This window comes from Canis aureus, chromosome 28 (assembly GCF_053574225.1).
Source record: "Canis aureus isolate CA01 chromosome 28, VMU_Caureus_v.1.0, whole genome shotgun sequence".
NCBI classification, from domain to species: domain Eukaryota; kingdom Metazoa; phylum Chordata; class Mammalia; order Carnivora; family Canidae; genus Canis; species Canis aureus.
Window position 1 is genome coordinate 23727018 of NC_135638.1, and position 16790 is coordinate 23743807.

Sequence of the window (16790 nt, forward strand, 5' to 3'; positions counted from 1 at the left end):
GGCCTACCCACTGAACATGCTTTTCTTCCTGACACCCTTAAGGATTGTGAAGCCGCCACTTGACACCTTGAGTTAGTTCACACTCCTGTGTATATTGCCTCCGGCCTTCACCAGCTAACTTCCTGAAGTTGTGGGGAACTGCTCTAAAGCACTCTTTAAAATGTTTCCAAAAAATCATTAACTTGAGTCTTTAGTTTTTTTGTAGCTTCTCGACCATTTAAGTTGATGATACTTTTTGTTAAATACATATTTCAATTAATAAATTCCTCACAATTAAAGGGATTTTTAGCCAGGCTAGAGTGCTGCTTGCCAATTATTCATCTGGAAAATGTGCAATTTCAAATAGATTCGCTTCTCTCTAGAAGGTGTGACGATCAAACTTTGGAAATACTTGATTTTGATAAGGAGTTTTAAATTATGTATATATTTTTAATCAATGTATTATTTCAAAACTGAAATTTCTGCAATACAATATGAAATTACTATTCCTACCTGAGTTATCAAGTGTCTTACAAGTGAAGAACATGTATTTTCTTTAAAAAAAATGTATAAGAATGATTTTGAAGATTAGTAAAAATAGACAATTATAAAATATCCCATTTTGTATTTGGTCAAAAATACAAATCCTATTCTGGAAAAGTAATACATTAAAAACTAGAAAATATAGAATGGAAATTCAATTTTAGCTTTACTTGTAGAGGAGACCGTACTGTCTTTTTAGTTTTGACTTAGGTCTAAACAATATTGTCTAATGTCATGTGGTTATAATTCTGTCTAATTACAAGACTAAATTTTTAAAAAATCCAGACTTTGATCTGAAAAGAGTTGCCCAAACTTTAACAAGAAATGTTAAATATATTAAAAATGTAAACACTATGGTTTATTTGAGTTTTAGTGTGTACTGAATAAAAGCAAATGTTTGCTAGCCCAGTTTTAACTTCAATGCTTCTAACATTTATAAATATTGTTCCTTATTGTTTGCTGATTTGACTAACATGCAGAAAGAGAGCAAAAATGAAATAAGAGCACAAGTGAGAGGAAAAAAAAAGCCTCTCATTTATGGCTCACATTCTCAACACGTTCTCAATGGAGAAGAATTTGAGTATTTATTTCCTAAAGACCAAATGGATTAATGTCTGCAAAAAGAAACCAACAAGTTATGAGTTAATAGTTCACTAATTAAGATCATATTTATAGTTTTATTGTAAAGAATGATCACTTGTTGGTTTAAAAAAGAGCTAAAATCTAAATATCAACTGATATTAGATAAAAAGCGTACGTGATACTGAACTTCCTAAAAAATGCTGATGGGCAGTTTGCATGTCCTTGTGATTTTTTAAAAATATTTTATTTATTTATTCATGAGAGACAGAGAGAGAGAGAGGCAGAGACACAGGCAGAGGGAGAAGCAGGCTCCATGCAAGAAGCCCGATGTGGGACTTGATCCCGGGACTCCAGGATCCGGCCCTGGGCTGAAGGCGGCGCTAAACTGCTGAGCCACCAGGGTTGCCTTATCCTTGTGATTTTAAACTCAGTCAGTGATGAATCTCATAAGCTAGAGACTTTATACCCCTAATCAACCAACTATTGTTCCTGAGAGTAAATGAATAAATAAAACTCAGAAATTTATTAATAGAATTTTCCTCTTTACCTGTATTATAAAAAATTGGGGGTTTTCCATTATGTATATAGTTCCTCTCTAGAAATAACACTGGGGATCCCTGGGTGGCGCAGCGGTTTGGCGCCTGCCTTTGGCCCAGGGCGCGATCCTGGAGACCCGGGATCGAGTCCCACGTCGGGCTCCTGGTGCATGGAGCCTGCTTCTCCCTCTGCCTGTGTCTCTGCCTCTCTCTCTCTCTCTCTCTCTCTCTCTGTGACTACCATAAATAAATAAAAAATATTAAAAAAAAAAGTTTAGAAATAACACTGAAAGAACAGTTTAGGGCTGTCCTTCTCAAACTTTAGAGTGCATTGAACAACAGGATCTTGTTAGAATACAGATTTTGATTCTTTGGATCTGGTGTGATTTTGCATTTCTTCCAAGACCCTGGGTGTTGGCCATGTTGCTAGCTGGAGGACCACACTGAGGAGGAATGCTCTACCAGAACTTCTGATGAAAAGGCACAAATTCTCAACTCAGTTACCTCGGTAAGCATTCACAATAGTGTGAAGCATGTATGTTTAGACTGCACATTCATAATGCTGAGAAAATAAAAATCTTTTTCCTGGATAAGAACTTCAAAATTGAAATAACATTTATTTTAAAAGTTCCATCATCTTATACGCAGCCCATTTCTTGTACTAGCATTTCAATTCTCCCCTTCCTCCAGCGGTGCTAGACCTTTACAGGATGCATTACAAAGGGCATCACGCACCCTTCTTGTGGAGGTGGCCCACCACTCCCACTCAGTCCCAAGTGGGGAATGCTGAGTCAAGAGCTGCAGCAACCACAGAATCCTAAAAAGAAATGTTACTGGTGCACACATTGAAAACAGTGTCTACCCCTCTTTGGCAACATTAATTGCTTTAATGTATTCTACTCAATCTCTGGATCAAATTCATAAACCTGAAATTTAACTTTGGTGCTCTAACCCTCTAATTTTTCTGTACCATATATTTTGATTTTTCTAACCTGAACCCAGGCAATCAACCTGGTTATTTCCTTTCATTACCTCTTTTCCATGTGCCTTTGGCAAAACTTCAACTAAGTCCAAACATGCAAACCAGAGATGTTAGAGACTTAAAAGGGCACTAGGCACTCTGATTTTCCTCTCCAAGTGGTATTTGAAACCAAGTATGAGCTTAAGTATGGGTGCATTCAGTAGGCCACTCAAACTGGGTTTTGAATGAATGCATACACACAAGAATAAAATATTTAGAGAACCAGATTCTATCTTTCTGAGGAGCAATATTCAAACCAAATATTTGGTACTTCCATGACATCATCACCAAGCAATTTCCCAGTTCCCTCCACCTACAACAGATTTGGATAGCTAATTTAGTGACTACTGTGGTTTGGCTTCAGGTCAAGCCTTATGGATTCTATCCACAGATTTATCTGAAAGTTCCCAAATACTATTTGCAGACAGTCCAAAGACACATCCTGTGACATAGAGCACCCTTGGATATCTCCAAAATAAATCCAGACGTCTAAATGGTTTTCCAACAAAAATCTACCATATATTTTATTTGTCAAGACAGCACTTTGCTTAATGGCTTGCACAAGTAATATCCTTGATGAGTATTTATCACATGAATGAAAGCCAATTTGGTACAGACTGTTCTTTCCATAAGAGCAATGATCATGTCTTATTATTTTGTGCACATGTTTCTCATTTATTAGGATATCAACAAATGTTTTGAGGGAAAATATATGATAGCCCTAGTAGGTCTATGCAGTTTTCCCTTCATTTTCAGAATGACTGAATTGTTATAAGGTATCCTTCTATCAACGAGGACTAAGAAACATTCTGATAACATATTATTTATTATCTTGTTTTTGAGGGTATGACCACTGAATGGGTACAGACTGGAAACCCTACAGCAGATGGAGAAAAGCCAAGTGAATATTTGTCCTATATGATAGACTGATTTCAGACCATGTTATTACAAGGCTAACTTAAAACTCACTTCTTCCATGTAGTTTTTCAGTGACTGTCTTCCACTGGAGGCTTCTCCCTAGGGGTAAAGAGAAAGAGAAGTTGAAAAAGTCAGGGAAAGGAGAAAGAAAGATGGAAGATGAATCATGGAAAGTAGCGAAATCTGGGAACAACACCAAATCCTTACTGTTCTCCAACCATCTCAGTTGATATTTATGGGACAGTCAGTTTGGCAACTTTCTCCCCTGAAGGAAATAATTTTGTCAAGGCAACAATATTTTTTTTGGGTGGATTTTAAGTCACATAAACAAATAATCACTTAGAATAGCTAGCTAAATCTTAGGACAAAATGCTAAATGAGACGCACAAAACTTTCTAATTTTATAAATACAGTCTTAAAATTAGATTAAGAAAAAAGTCACTCATTCTGTATTCTGTAAATCTGCATGAAGATCTAATATATAGACTTCAAAATATTTTATGGGGAGAGTATAGATCATTAATCTGTCCTTTTCCCAATGTTTATATGCAGGCTTTCTCACCTTGCTTGTATGTTATTAGTACATTCTCTATTATTTGTGCTTTTCACTGGACCTTGACTGGGTGCTAGTAATCACTGAGATTTAAATCATGGAAATTTAACATCAAATTAAATATATATCCCGTATTCATCTAAACATTGGTGGTCAAAATTGTCAAACAATTCATTAGTTTGAATAAGTTATATTTCTATACTATGTGGCCAGAGACATTTAGAAGTAAATTCTGAGATACCATGAAATGATGCTTTAGGAAAACATGTGTGTTTAAAATATAACTAAATAAGTGTGAATAAAGTTTACATTTGCCTCTAATTCTTCTTTTAAAAAAAGAAGAAGAAGAAAAAAACATGCTCATTTCAAACCAAAAATTAAGCTAGAAGTAAAGTGCTGGTTTCCCTAAAAGCTTAGAAATCACAGATATATAATATTTTTTCCAAATCATGGTTTCCACTGGTGAAAAACTAGTATGCTGTAGTTTAAATATTTCCAAATGCTTCCAAGCTTGTGGGATTTTCAGTGGATAAGACAGTCGAAGAGACTGGACAGTTATATTTACTTAAGTTAAAATATAAACTATTAGGAAAAATCAAATCCATATACAACCCCAAAACTGTGAGGAATTTAACTCAAAGCATACGGAGAAGGCTGGAAATTTCTTTAGATAAACTGCTTTTTCTAGTTGAACTTGCTATACTATCTCCCTTTATTTGAACAATTGGTTTAGAAAGAATGCTATGGGGTCTTCCAGTTTGGGTCTTCCCTGTGACAGAACCAATCCTCTGTGTACTAATAGTCCCTCCCCGCCTCACCCCCTTCACCTGGGTTTCTAGGGGTAAGAAGACAAGGTGGCAAACTGCCGACTGGTATGGATCTGCTTTCTGGAGGGACCAGTGTTGGAGGCCTGCCTGGCTGGCCTCTGAACAACGGAGGACTAACAAATGAGGTGCTGCAGAGTAGCCCCTCAGTACTCACTGAAGAAGGCTATTTGTTCCCTTGGAGCTAGAGTGCAACAGTTTTCCCAATTTGTCTGGACACTTACAGTCTTATGCTAAGACCTGGTAATGACTGAGGGTTTTCTTGATGGTCAGATATAACCAAAGCACTATATACCCTATAGGGCTTCTTGACAGCCTTGCTTCTTCCCACAGTGCCAGGTACTTTTCAATATCTGTACCACAGAAACGGAGAAACCCACACAACACCATTTGTTTCGAAGGCCACACAGACGAGTTCATCTGTAGCTGCCGTTCATAAATCACTGACATGGGTGGCACTGATGAATGAGGAGCATGAAATAAAAAGACTGTAGGAAGAAAATACAGAGGAAACAAACACTTTGCAGAGAGGATTACAAATCTGGCACAAGGCCAAGTGGACAAAATAAAGAACAAGATGTCAGGGTCTCTAATTCTTAGGGTGGGAATAGATGGCTCTAATCAAGAGGCTGGATTCAATAGGTCTGTCTCAGATTCCCCATTTCCAACACAGGACTGTTGAAATGCGGATGCCGACCTTCCCTCCTTCCCCCACTGGGGGCGCTATAATGAAATAAAAGGCACACCGTTGTCAACGGAAGTCATCCTATTTTAAATTTTAAAGAACTGGCATTTTTAAATGTCAAGTCATTCAACAACATAATATTTTGATAATCACCCAGAAGTAAATACAAATTATCCAAATGCAATAACCCTTGAAAGACAGAGAGAAGAAAGGGGATACAGGGCACAAAGATAGGGGCACATCAAGGAGGTAAAGGATAGAATACATGGAAACCATACCTGAAAGGTAGAAGAAAGAGAGAAAAGAAAGACAGAAAAGAAAGAAAGACAGAAAGGGAGGGAGGGAGGGAGGGAGGAAGAAAAGGAAAGAAGGAAGGAAGGAAGGAAGGAAGGAAGGAAGGAAGGAAGGAAGGAAGGAAGGAAGGAAGAGGCATTTCCTGAAATGTGGTTTTACTTACCTTGAATCTTAATATAATCATAGTTGACACAGAAATGTTTTAAGTGTGAATTATAAAATATATTGTAAACTCAGAGAAAGAAAATATAAAGACTGATATGGTTATAGCTTACCATTTGTCATGGGAGTATGGCTGTTATAGATGAAGGCTCTTCTCACTCCCTTAGTTATTTTCCAGTTAAGAAAATATTCTCAGTGAGATGGAATATATTAGAGATAGAGCTAGGACTAAGCCCATACTCAACTGAATCCAACATCATTTTTCATTATCCCACACTTCTCTTATTTAAATCAATATTTTCTATTCACCTCTTACAAATCCTTAGTTAAAATGCATGTAGACTTGTACTTTCACATAGAATATATTTTTTTCACAAACATTTTATGTCTGAGGCTTCTGGTATGAATTTATTTTAAAGAAAGTTTCATAAGAACCCTATTTCCACAAGAATGCTTTCCTTCCTACCTTTTCAAATGAAATTAAACAATAATCCTAACAGAGACAGTACCCTCTTAAGAAGAAGAAAGGGAGCTTGATGGGAATGGTCAAGGCATATCTAAACCCAAGGGACTCATCAAACTTCACCCATTATTTATTTTACAAGCATTTAATAAGCACTTACTGCATGAACACAGTGCACTAGGTGTGGGGACAAAGACGTGAACACAAACTCATCCCTACATAAAAAGTTTACCTGAAGCAGACAAACAAGTAATTCAAATATAGACAAATGTTACTTGACATGGGTAAGCCCAAGGTGCTATGGGGAAAAAACAGGGGAAAGGACCCTAGCCTTTCATTTATTTAATAAGCTTGTATTGAGAACTCTCATGTGCTAGAAGTTTTCATAGCCACTGTATACATGTGATCAAAAAGACAAAGTAGAGGAATGAAAACTTGCGGAAATTGGGATTTCTGGGTAGCACAGCGGTTTGGCACCTGCCTTTGGCCCAGGGCGCGATCCTGGAGACCTGGGATCGAATCCCACGTCAGGCTCCCAGGGCATGGAGCCTGCTTCTCCCTCTGCCTGTGTCTCTGCCTCTCTCTCTCTCTCTCTCTCTCTCTGTGACTATCATAATAAAAAAAATTAAAAAAAAAACTTGAGGAAATTATTTTTAATTTTAGTCTTAAAGACTTAGTCGATTAGCCAGAGAAGGAGCTGAATCAAGAGAACTCTTGGGATGCCTGGGTGGCTCAGTGGTTGACCATATGCCTTTGGCTCAGGTCATGATCCCAGGGTCCTGGGATGGCTTCCCAGATCAGTCTTTCTGGGAGGGAGGCTTGCTTCTCCCTCTGCCTATGTCTCTGTCTTTCTGTGTGTCTCCCATGAATAAATAAAAATCTTTTAAAAAAATAGAGAAGAACTCTTACAAGAGGGAAGATTTTGTGCAAGGGCCCAGACACAATATAGCAAATATGTGAACAAGTATTACAATGAAAGCACTAATTAGACTATGCACAGAAATGTATACTGTATTTTTAGATATAAAGGTATTAACATCATGCATCACTTCCCAATTTTATACTATAATTTCCTGTAATACAGCTGCTAATATGATGGTCATAAGTTGTATTTTCTGATTGCATTATTACACAGGATTACTGAATTTGCAGACATTATAGAAATTGAAGTTCAGCTTTCCAAACTCCAACAAATTCTACAGGCAGCAATTACCACTGATGTCCAAGAAAATAGGCAGTGATCTATTTCCAATTAAAGGTGGGTGCAGTAGCTTGCAACTCAGAAATTTTTGGAAAGCTCAAAAGTCTTTCAAATCATTGATGTAGTATAAGTCAACAGTTTTAATTTGTCTTCAGAAATATATTTAGTTTAATATATATTTAATATTTTATATATTTATATATTATATAATTATTTATGTAGTTATGTATTTAAATATATTTTCTATGCTTATATGTTTATATAAATATTATATATTTGTAATTAAATATAATCATATTTAAATATATATTTAAGCTATTTAAATATATACTTAAATAGTTAAACTTGTCTTCAGACTTACAAGTGCTGTTTCTAATTGGTTCTAATGTCTTTTCATTTTAAATTAAATTAAAATTAATTAATCAATTAATTAATTAAATTTTTTTCTGAAAATTTGCCCACAATCTTATGAATAAATGTTGCACTAGTGCAGAACGTCTTTCTCTGAAAACAACACCTTTATCCATTAGAAGAGGTACCAGACTACTTTAGCATTGTTAAGAGCTAAAAGACAGTGACATTTTAAGATAAGGCTATGATTCACCCCGTCTTTTTTTTTTTTTCAATGTTCAGTTTCCTTTAATGACCCCCATCTCCCTGAAGGGCAGGTACAGGCAGCTAGGCGATGACAAGAGATGTTTACTTGAAGATCTTGCCCTGATTGAAGGTTTTGCCCACATGCTGGAAGGCCCCCTCCCAGGAAAAGTACTCTCGAACCAGCGTCTGGGTCTCCTCGCTGCCAGTATCCAGTTTCCGCCACATATAGGACTCGTAGTCCACCTGCCAATCCGGACTCAGCGGAAAGGCAAGCTCCTGGCCTCGGAAGAACCAGACTCCAGAAATGGAGCTGCTGTTGTTGGTTCCAAAGAGTATGACACTGGCAAAGGCATTCTTCCTCAGCTTGTCCAACCGTTGGAACATTCCAGTGATGAGGTTACAACTCATAAAGGTCTGAGTGAGCTCCTCAGGGAAGCGGAACTCAGTGTACCACAGGGACCAGCCATCCTTATCGAAGGGCTCCCAGAAGTGCTTCCATTGATGCTGCACATTATGTCTATACTAGAAATCAGCAATCTAAGGCATGATCAGAAGCCAAATTTGTCCCCTTAGAAGGGACAAATTATACTCAATCCCTAAGCACATATCTGATCGTTAAACTAGAACAAAAACAATTTACATTTTTCTTCCAATTTTTCTCATGTTAAAGTAAATAATTTTTTTATGGTATTGCCTTTGACTTACCTTAAAAGAATAAAAAAAGGCAGGAGCAATTATGAGCTAATGATTATCATTAATAATGTTAAATTTTAAATAATTTAAGGCATTTTAGTGTTCTTTCTTATTATCCGAAAAGTAACTATGCAGTTGCAAAAAAGGGGGGAAAAACACACTTTATTCTTTTCTTTCCTTTAACCTCATGTAAGCCAAAACAAACAAACAAACAAAAGGCAGGGATGCAAAGCCAGTAATGAGAAGCTCCCTGTTTGAGACGGTGGTAACTTTTATCAGTGGATATTGGACAAGGGAAGGAACAGGATGAGAGCATGCGGCTATAAGAACGGATGGCTGGTGTTAATGATATTTAATTGCACTGACTTATAAGGATAGACAGAGATATATATTGTTGATCTATTGATTTTAGGAATATTCACTTGACCTTGAAGTATTATCATACTAGTCATGTGTGTCTTCTCTGATACATTAATTTATGTATGATTAATTTTGTTTCACTATTATCATATGCAGAAAGTAGTATTAATTCCTTCTTTCTGAAACAGTTTAGGGGTCCCAGGGTGGCTCAGTCAGTTAAGCGCTGGCTGTGGCTTCAATCCTGGTATTGAAGCCCATGTCATGTCAGGCTCCTTTCTCAGTGGGGAGTCTGTTTGTCCCTCTCTTCCTCTGCCCCTCTCCACCCAATTGTGCATGCTCTCACTTTCTCAAATAAATAAAATGTTTAAAAAAATAAAAATAAAATGGTTTAATTGCCAACACAGCAAACTATCAGCCATAAGATCTTCGAGAATCAACTTTTCTTTATTTTTTTAAGTATTTATTTATTTATTAAATATTTTATTGATCTATTTGAGTTAGAACAAGAGAGAGAGAGAGAGCATGTGCAGGGGTGGGAAAGGTTAGGGGAGAAAGAAGCAGGCGCTCCTCACTGAGCAGGAAGCCCAATGCAGGGCTTGATCACAGGATCCTGGGATCACTCCCTGAGCTGAAGGCAGACGCTCAATTGACTGAGTCACCCAGGTGCCCCTCAACTTTTCTTCTGAACCAGAGTTTCTTCCTATGTAAAGCGTAGACAACAGAACCACAGGGTTGTGTTTCATTTGACATAGTGAATGTCTAAGAGTATGGGAAATTTCCACTATAAAATGCATTGTTATTATTTTGCAAATGATTTCATCTCCATTGATCCCCCATCTATTGGTTTTCCTGCTTCATGCCCTGGGCCCATTGCTCAAATTTCTATGTGCTCCTTTGACACTATGACATCTTTATGAAAACACATCACATTCTTTTATAATCACTGATTACTAAATCTTTCCTGTTTAAGTTCTTGGAGGGCAAACATTATTTTTATTAAGTTTTGCTTCCTATGTCCTGATATAGGTCCTGGCAAACTGTTTAAGGAATTGATCAATAAACAAACAAACAAACAAACAATCTGTAGATCTTCTGTGCCTCTGGATCTACACAGAACCTATAAAATGCAAAATTTATAAATAATGAAATAAAAGAAATAAGTCACTTTAAAAAACAATTAATTCAATTATTACTGAATGTGTACTGAAAATACCCACTAAAGAACCCTCTGATCAAATAGGATTTGTAAGGAATTATTGAATAGAATTTTTACCTTGAAATATGTAAAATATGTACTAGTAAGTATATATTTATTATTTTTTGGTAATCGAGTGCTATGGACAATTATTTTCACAACCTGAAAAATGGAAATATTCAAAACTGACCTTTTAAAAATATAATGAGATACAGAATTGAAGGAAAACAAGTTTAAAAAAAATTTTTTGAGAAATAAAGACTAAAATGAAAAGGACAAAAAATGAAACAAACACAACAGATAATGCCTTAGGAGAACAAGAAGGTTTAAAAAAAGGAGGGGTGGGTTAATAAAAATAAATTAGGAAATAGATTTTTAAGACAGTATTTTAGAGAAAATGATAAATACTGAAGATAGGTAAAAGGTGAAATAAAGTTGACTCTTGAATGATGCAGGGGTTAAGGGTTCTAACCTCTTCCTCCTGTGCCAGTTGAAAATCCACGAATAACTTTTGACACACCCATAAGTTAACTACTAATAGTCTACTGCTGATCAGAAGCCTTGCCAATAATATAAACATTCGATTAACACATATTTTATATGGATATGTATTATGTGCTGTATTCTTACAATAAAATAAGCTAGAGAAAAGAAAATGTTATTAAGAAGTGGTGAGGAAGGGAAAATACACTTACAGCACTGAACAGTATTTGTGGGAAAAAATCCCTATATAAGTGGCTCTATACAGCTCAAACCCATGCTCTCCAAGGGTCAACTGTATATGAATAATAGAAGATCCTAAAGAAGAAAACAAAAGCAAAGGAACAGAGTAGATACAAAGAATTTTAATTCCAGAAAACTTTCCTGAAATAATAAAAAAAATTACGTATTGAATTCCAGGTCTGACAATACTTAGCCAGACAAACTACCACAAGATAAACTCTAGTAAATTTACTGTATGCCAAGGAAACTACCAGAGACTACCAGGGGCATAACAAAATGACCCAAAAATAAATTCGAAGAAGCTCTCAAGAGCTAGAAATGGAACAGTCTGGGCTTTTAGCAATGATAGTAATTTCCATGGGTTAAAACAAGTCAAATACATTTAAAGTAAGAATTGGTTATCTTCTGAAGATAATAGGGAACATATTCATTATTTTAGAAAACTAGTAAAGAAGAGAAATCAAGTATGTATTCCACCTTTCTTATGGGGAACTGTATTACTGGCTAATCAAATGGTAAATGAGGGAAAGAGTCTATTAACAAAAGTATTCTAACAAATAAACACAAAATAAATCATTGATTTAAAATATCACCACTTTGCAACTACCATTGAATCAACAGATTTTGGCATGAAACATCAATGGCTGCTAAGATAATAACATGAGAAACAACCAGATATGTTTCTCTAGTTATGCCAAAGAGGAGCTTTATCCAGTTTCTGGGTAATTTGCAGGAAAATATAGAGGACTGAAGAACATGTTGAATATGGAATATGAAGTTAGTAAAATTCAGACTGCAGAAAACCACAGATCAAATGGTCAGGGTAAACAGATAAAGTGTAAGAAAATGCTAAAAAAACAATAGAGGAACCTTAAAGATTAAAAAAGACTTAAAGACATACCTGATTTTTAAAAGTTGGCAAAGTTGACAACGTCAGTAGATGTATATTTGAGTGACAAAGCTACTTTCAAAATGTAAGGAGCTAATGATTATAAAAGAATAGCTGTTATTCATGGGGAGAGGCAGAGGTTGTGACCTGGATAGGGCACAGTAGAGGGACTTTTCAGTTGTCTAGCAAAATTCTGTTTCTTGACATGGGTAGTGTTGTCATTATAATAAGTCATTAAGCCATACATTTGATTTGGGTGATTTTGTAGATTTGTTTTTTACTTTATAACAAAAAGATATTTAAAATTAAAGAGATGACCATTTTTAATGTTTAACTATAAAGTTATAGGCATAATTGTAAGGTACAAAGGAAACTCTTAAAAAAACTATAACGAAATGCTATACACTGTATTTACTGTTGAGTACATCTCCATGGTCACGTATCTAATCTCTCATTGATCCAGATTTTGGGTGTATGTAACGAAGTAATTATTGGTTATATATCTAGAAAAGTAGTTAAAGAACATTCTTATTGTTCTGATTCAATCTTAAGATAATCTAATTATAACACTGACCTCATAAAAATCAGTGGGCAATTTTGATTTTTACCATTTGAAATAATTACGCCTTTAAATTGTCTTCCATTAAGCTTTTAAAAAAATCAATAGATGTCACTTTGGAATCTGTAAAGTACCTGCATAAATTCTCCAAGGTCAGTGAAATATGAATGTCAGCCTCATAATTTAAACCAAACATACAATGTATTCTTTTAAAATTAAATTAACTTGTGTCTTTGTGAAATGACTAAATGGCTAAGGTGACCAACTTCCTGAACTGTGACTCAAATGGGAGCATGAAGGAAAAGTGATACCCAGTGCTCATGAAATACCCAGACTTTTATGTCTCTCCTGTTCTCAGTCCATGTTTCCTTAATTAAAAAAAAAGATTGATTTTTTAGATAAGTAACAATACTAGGCATTTCTCTACATTGAATGAAACACACTTCTTTAACAAATCACGGACACAAATAATTTTGTGTTTCTTTCAACATATATCTCTGATTTCTTAATTCAACAACAAAAAAGACCAGTTTTATATTTCAGACACCCTTGCATTATTTAATGGACATCAAAGGGCTATAATCATTTAAACTTACTAGGAAAATTTTTTTTCATGGACTTGTAAATGTAAATAAATGTAGGCAGTACAGTGCAGAAGAACTTCATTAAAAATGTATTTTTAATCCTTAAAACATTTGTTTAAAGGGGCTTGATTTTTTTTAACGTTTTAATTGATTCCTTAAGTGCTCCAAGGAGAATGCTATCTGTAGAATTAAGTTTCAAACCAAATAAATAAAATGTATGAAATAACATTATCTAGCCTGTCACAATCTTGGCAGCTGATGTCATAAACAGTGTCACTAGGAGAGTTGTGACTTGCTTTGGAGGAAATATGTTGGGGCATAATCAATTTTCTAAGAAAAAGAAGTGACCTCCAAATAAATAAGAAAAGTGACTTAGAGGGGAAGATAGAGGGGATGTTTATTCAAAGTATCACAATTACTAACTCTGAAGTTTTGCCTATAGTCTCTAGGATAATTTGAAAAGACAAGTCCCACTACTATGTCTGATCTCACCACCTGTGTTTATGTACAGGATTTCTTCTGTTTAATATGAGTTGATCACTGGACTTAGCCTTGATTTGATGTACCATCAGAAGGTGACAAAAATGATATCCTAGAGAGGCAAGAGTACAAGCTTTGGAGTCAAGCAACTATGGGCTCATACCCCATTGGGCTTATGTACATTGGGCAACTTCTATAACTTCCCTGGGTCTCAATTTCTTCTTCAATACATGGTGATAATGCCATGTGCTCCTCATGGGTTATTGTGAGGATTAAATGAAATAATGTCTATAAAGCATAGAAGATAAGAATGAAAGCCTGGTTGGAATCATTATTAATCAGGATAATAAGTATTAGTACTAGTATTAGGAGATTTTCTGTGAATGAAAGACAGAGAAAACCAACCTGATACTATGAAAGGTAGGAAAATTAGAGATAGGCTTATTTCTTTTTTTGTTTTTTTTTTTTTGTTTTTTTTTTTTTTGGCTTATTTCTTTAAGAAGATAGCTGGAGGGCAGCTCAGCGGTTTAGCACTCCCTTCAGTCCAGGGCGTGATCCTGGGGACCCAGGATCGAGTCCCATGCTGGGCTCCCTGCATGGAGCCTGCTTCTCCCTCTACCTCTCTCTCAGTCTCTGTGTCTCTTATGAATAAATAAATAAAATCTTAAAAAAAAAAAGCTGAAAAGGAGACCTGATTGCAGGGAAATTAGATACTACTTTTTCCATTTATCTTGTCTTATTTTGATGCCACTTTCATTACAAAGATCTTTCAATGACAGGTAATTATTGAGTGACTTTACATGCAAACTTAACTTCAGCAGTAACTTAAGGTTGACTGATGGCAAAAGTCTTTTAAAAATCTGGCCATCAGGGATCCCTGGGTGGCGCAGCGGTTTGGCGCCTGCCTTTGGCCCAGGGCGTGATCCTGGAGACCCGGGATCGAATCCCACGTTGGGCTCCCGGTGCATGGAGCCTGCTTCTCCCTCTGCCTGTGTCTCTGCCTCTCTCTCTCTCTCTCTCTCTCTCTCTCTGTGTGACTATCATAAATAAATAAAAATTAAAAAAAAAATCTGGTCATCAGAACTAGAAGGAAGCAAATGACACAAGTCAAGAGAAATTGTTGAGAAAAGGCAGTAAGACAGCATCCTTAACAGAACTTTGTTCCTGACCATCTCTCCTTCAACTTAAGACTATCCCCAATAGCCCAGTTATACTGAATAACCCCCAGGTCCCTGTACAGTCAGCGCCTCTATCTCTTTGTCTTTCTATCCCTTCTTCTGTCCCTCCATCCATCCTCCAGCCATTCCTTTGTGCATTCCATGCCCTCTTCCTGATGTTACCTAGCAAGATTCTACTCCTGGCAAGACTAAGTGCAGTTCCTGTCATTCTAAGAGGACTTCCCTGACCCACACATTTGTGTTTCCCTCCCCATGTGTTCCCATGACTCTGTAAAATTAGAGAGCTTGCCACACTGAATGCCTTGGCTTGTCTACTACATTGTCAGCTCCATAGACACTTCTTTAACATTTGTGGGGCCTAAGGCAAGAGGTCAAGCAGAGGTCCACACTGCCAACAAGCTATTGTATAAAATATATTTGACTTTCAAACAGACTTGGCATGCAATTTAAATTTGGCTTCAAATTCAGAATTCTTATATTCCTTCAAGTTTTGCACCATAACGTGGCAGGAAAGAGACAGTAAGAAGGCAGTGCTGACCCCAGTGCCATATTCTTGCCTCTCTCTTCCCCTACCTCATGCTGTATCACCAGAAGCTTTGTGGGCATATGTATGGATATCCCTGCCTACATCTCCAAGCTCATTTATACCCTCCTAAATAGCTGTCGCTTGCCCACACCTCAGGCCTGGAACTGAGCTCTTGAGGAGAGATAGACAAAAGAAAGGGGCCAAGCAGGAAGGAGGTTTCAAATCATTTGGGCAGAAGATTCCAAGATCCTGTTCCTAGCACCTGGTCAGGCTCCAGATAGATATGTCCCCTTGACCAAGGGACTCCTCATCCCATATAGAGGGGCACAGCCTTGGGCTGGACTAAGGATACTGTTGGAGCTCTCTGACAGTAGACATTTCTATCTCTTTACTGTCTATAGCACTGAATGCAGGGCTTGGCATCTAGAGTCACCCCAAAGTATTTATTGAATGAATGAGGATTATTACAAAAGGCACAAATTTTTAAATTAAGGTGCCAAATAATTAAAAGATAATTAGAAAACGTGGTTAGAAACATAAGCAGATAAAGACTACGTAAAAGTTTTGACTGTTTCAGAAATGACAGAATCATGGACCTTCTAGTAGCAAGATACAGGGAGGAAGATCATATTTTAGATCTATTTAAGATCCACAAAAAATCTGCTTCAAATACGAACTAGCAAGACATTTTAAAAATGGGTTCTGATTGTTTTGAATTGAACAATGACCCTAAAACACAGATGAACAAAAATAAAGATAGAATATAAGAATAGCAATAAATGAGTGAGATCCAAAAAAATTGCCCTACCCAAAAAAACGGTCTCACCAGCTACAATGGTCTATCTGAGGAAAGATCAGAGGCACAGCTCTCTCCGGGACAGGCAGAGTGCTTTGCATTTTGATTACCAGGGAAGCTGGGTAAAATTTAGAGAGGAAATAAAGTGAATAAAGATGAGGAAGGATCTGTTTACAGAAGGTATCCTTGCAATCAGATTCTGCTAACTACAGGTATACCACATCTCTTCAGCCTAGTCTCACATTTCTGTGAACTATGAAGTGATACCAGAGTTTATGTGCATCTCCCAACACCCAACAACCTTGTGAACTACAATTCGAATTCTTGATTAAATCTAAGGCAGGGCATAGAATGTGGAGCTCATGATGATGCTCTAAGTCTCTTTGATACAGCACTGTTTTTTCTTTGTGGTCTAAAACCCTTGCCCCTTTGGGAAGTAGAGCCCCAAG

The 16790-nt window shown here is 36.5% G+C and overlaps 2 protein-coding genes across 12 annotated transcripts in view; one reads left to right on the forward strand and one right to left on the reverse strand.

Moving 5' to 3' along the window:
* LOC144300530 (uncharacterized) overlaps positions 1-16790 on the forward strand; it is a 109036-nt gene that overhangs the window by 88785 nt on the left and 3461 nt on the right. For 4 of the 8 annotated variants that reach the window (XM_077876664.1, XM_077876667.1, XM_077876666.1 and 1 more), the window contains 3 exons: positions 2045-2148; positions 7696-7818; positions 8395-9607. In XM_077876664.1, the coding sequence (XP_077732790.1) occupies positions 8404-8931 (528 nt within the window). In that variant the 5' untranslated portion in view covers positions 2045-2148; positions 7696-7818; positions 8395-8403 and the 3' untranslated portion in view covers positions 8932-9607. Of the gene's footprint in view, positions 1-2044; positions 2149-7695; positions 7819-8394; positions 9608-16790 lie in introns of those variants that run through there. The other 4 variants (XR_013367196.1, XR_013367197.1, XR_013367198.1 and 1 more) reach the window with 3 other exon arrangements.
* Positions 1-16790, reverse strand: part of C28H8orf34 (chromosome 28 C8orf34 homolog) — a 406660-nt gene that overhangs the window by 53237 nt on the left and 336633 nt on the right. For all 4 annotated transcript variants that reach the window (XM_077876661.1, XM_077876660.1, XM_077876663.1 and 1 more), the window contains exon 11: positions 3631-3678. In XM_077876661.1, the coding sequence (XP_077732787.1) occupies positions 3631-3678 (48 nt within the window). The remainder of the gene's footprint in view (positions 1-3630; positions 3679-16790) is intronic.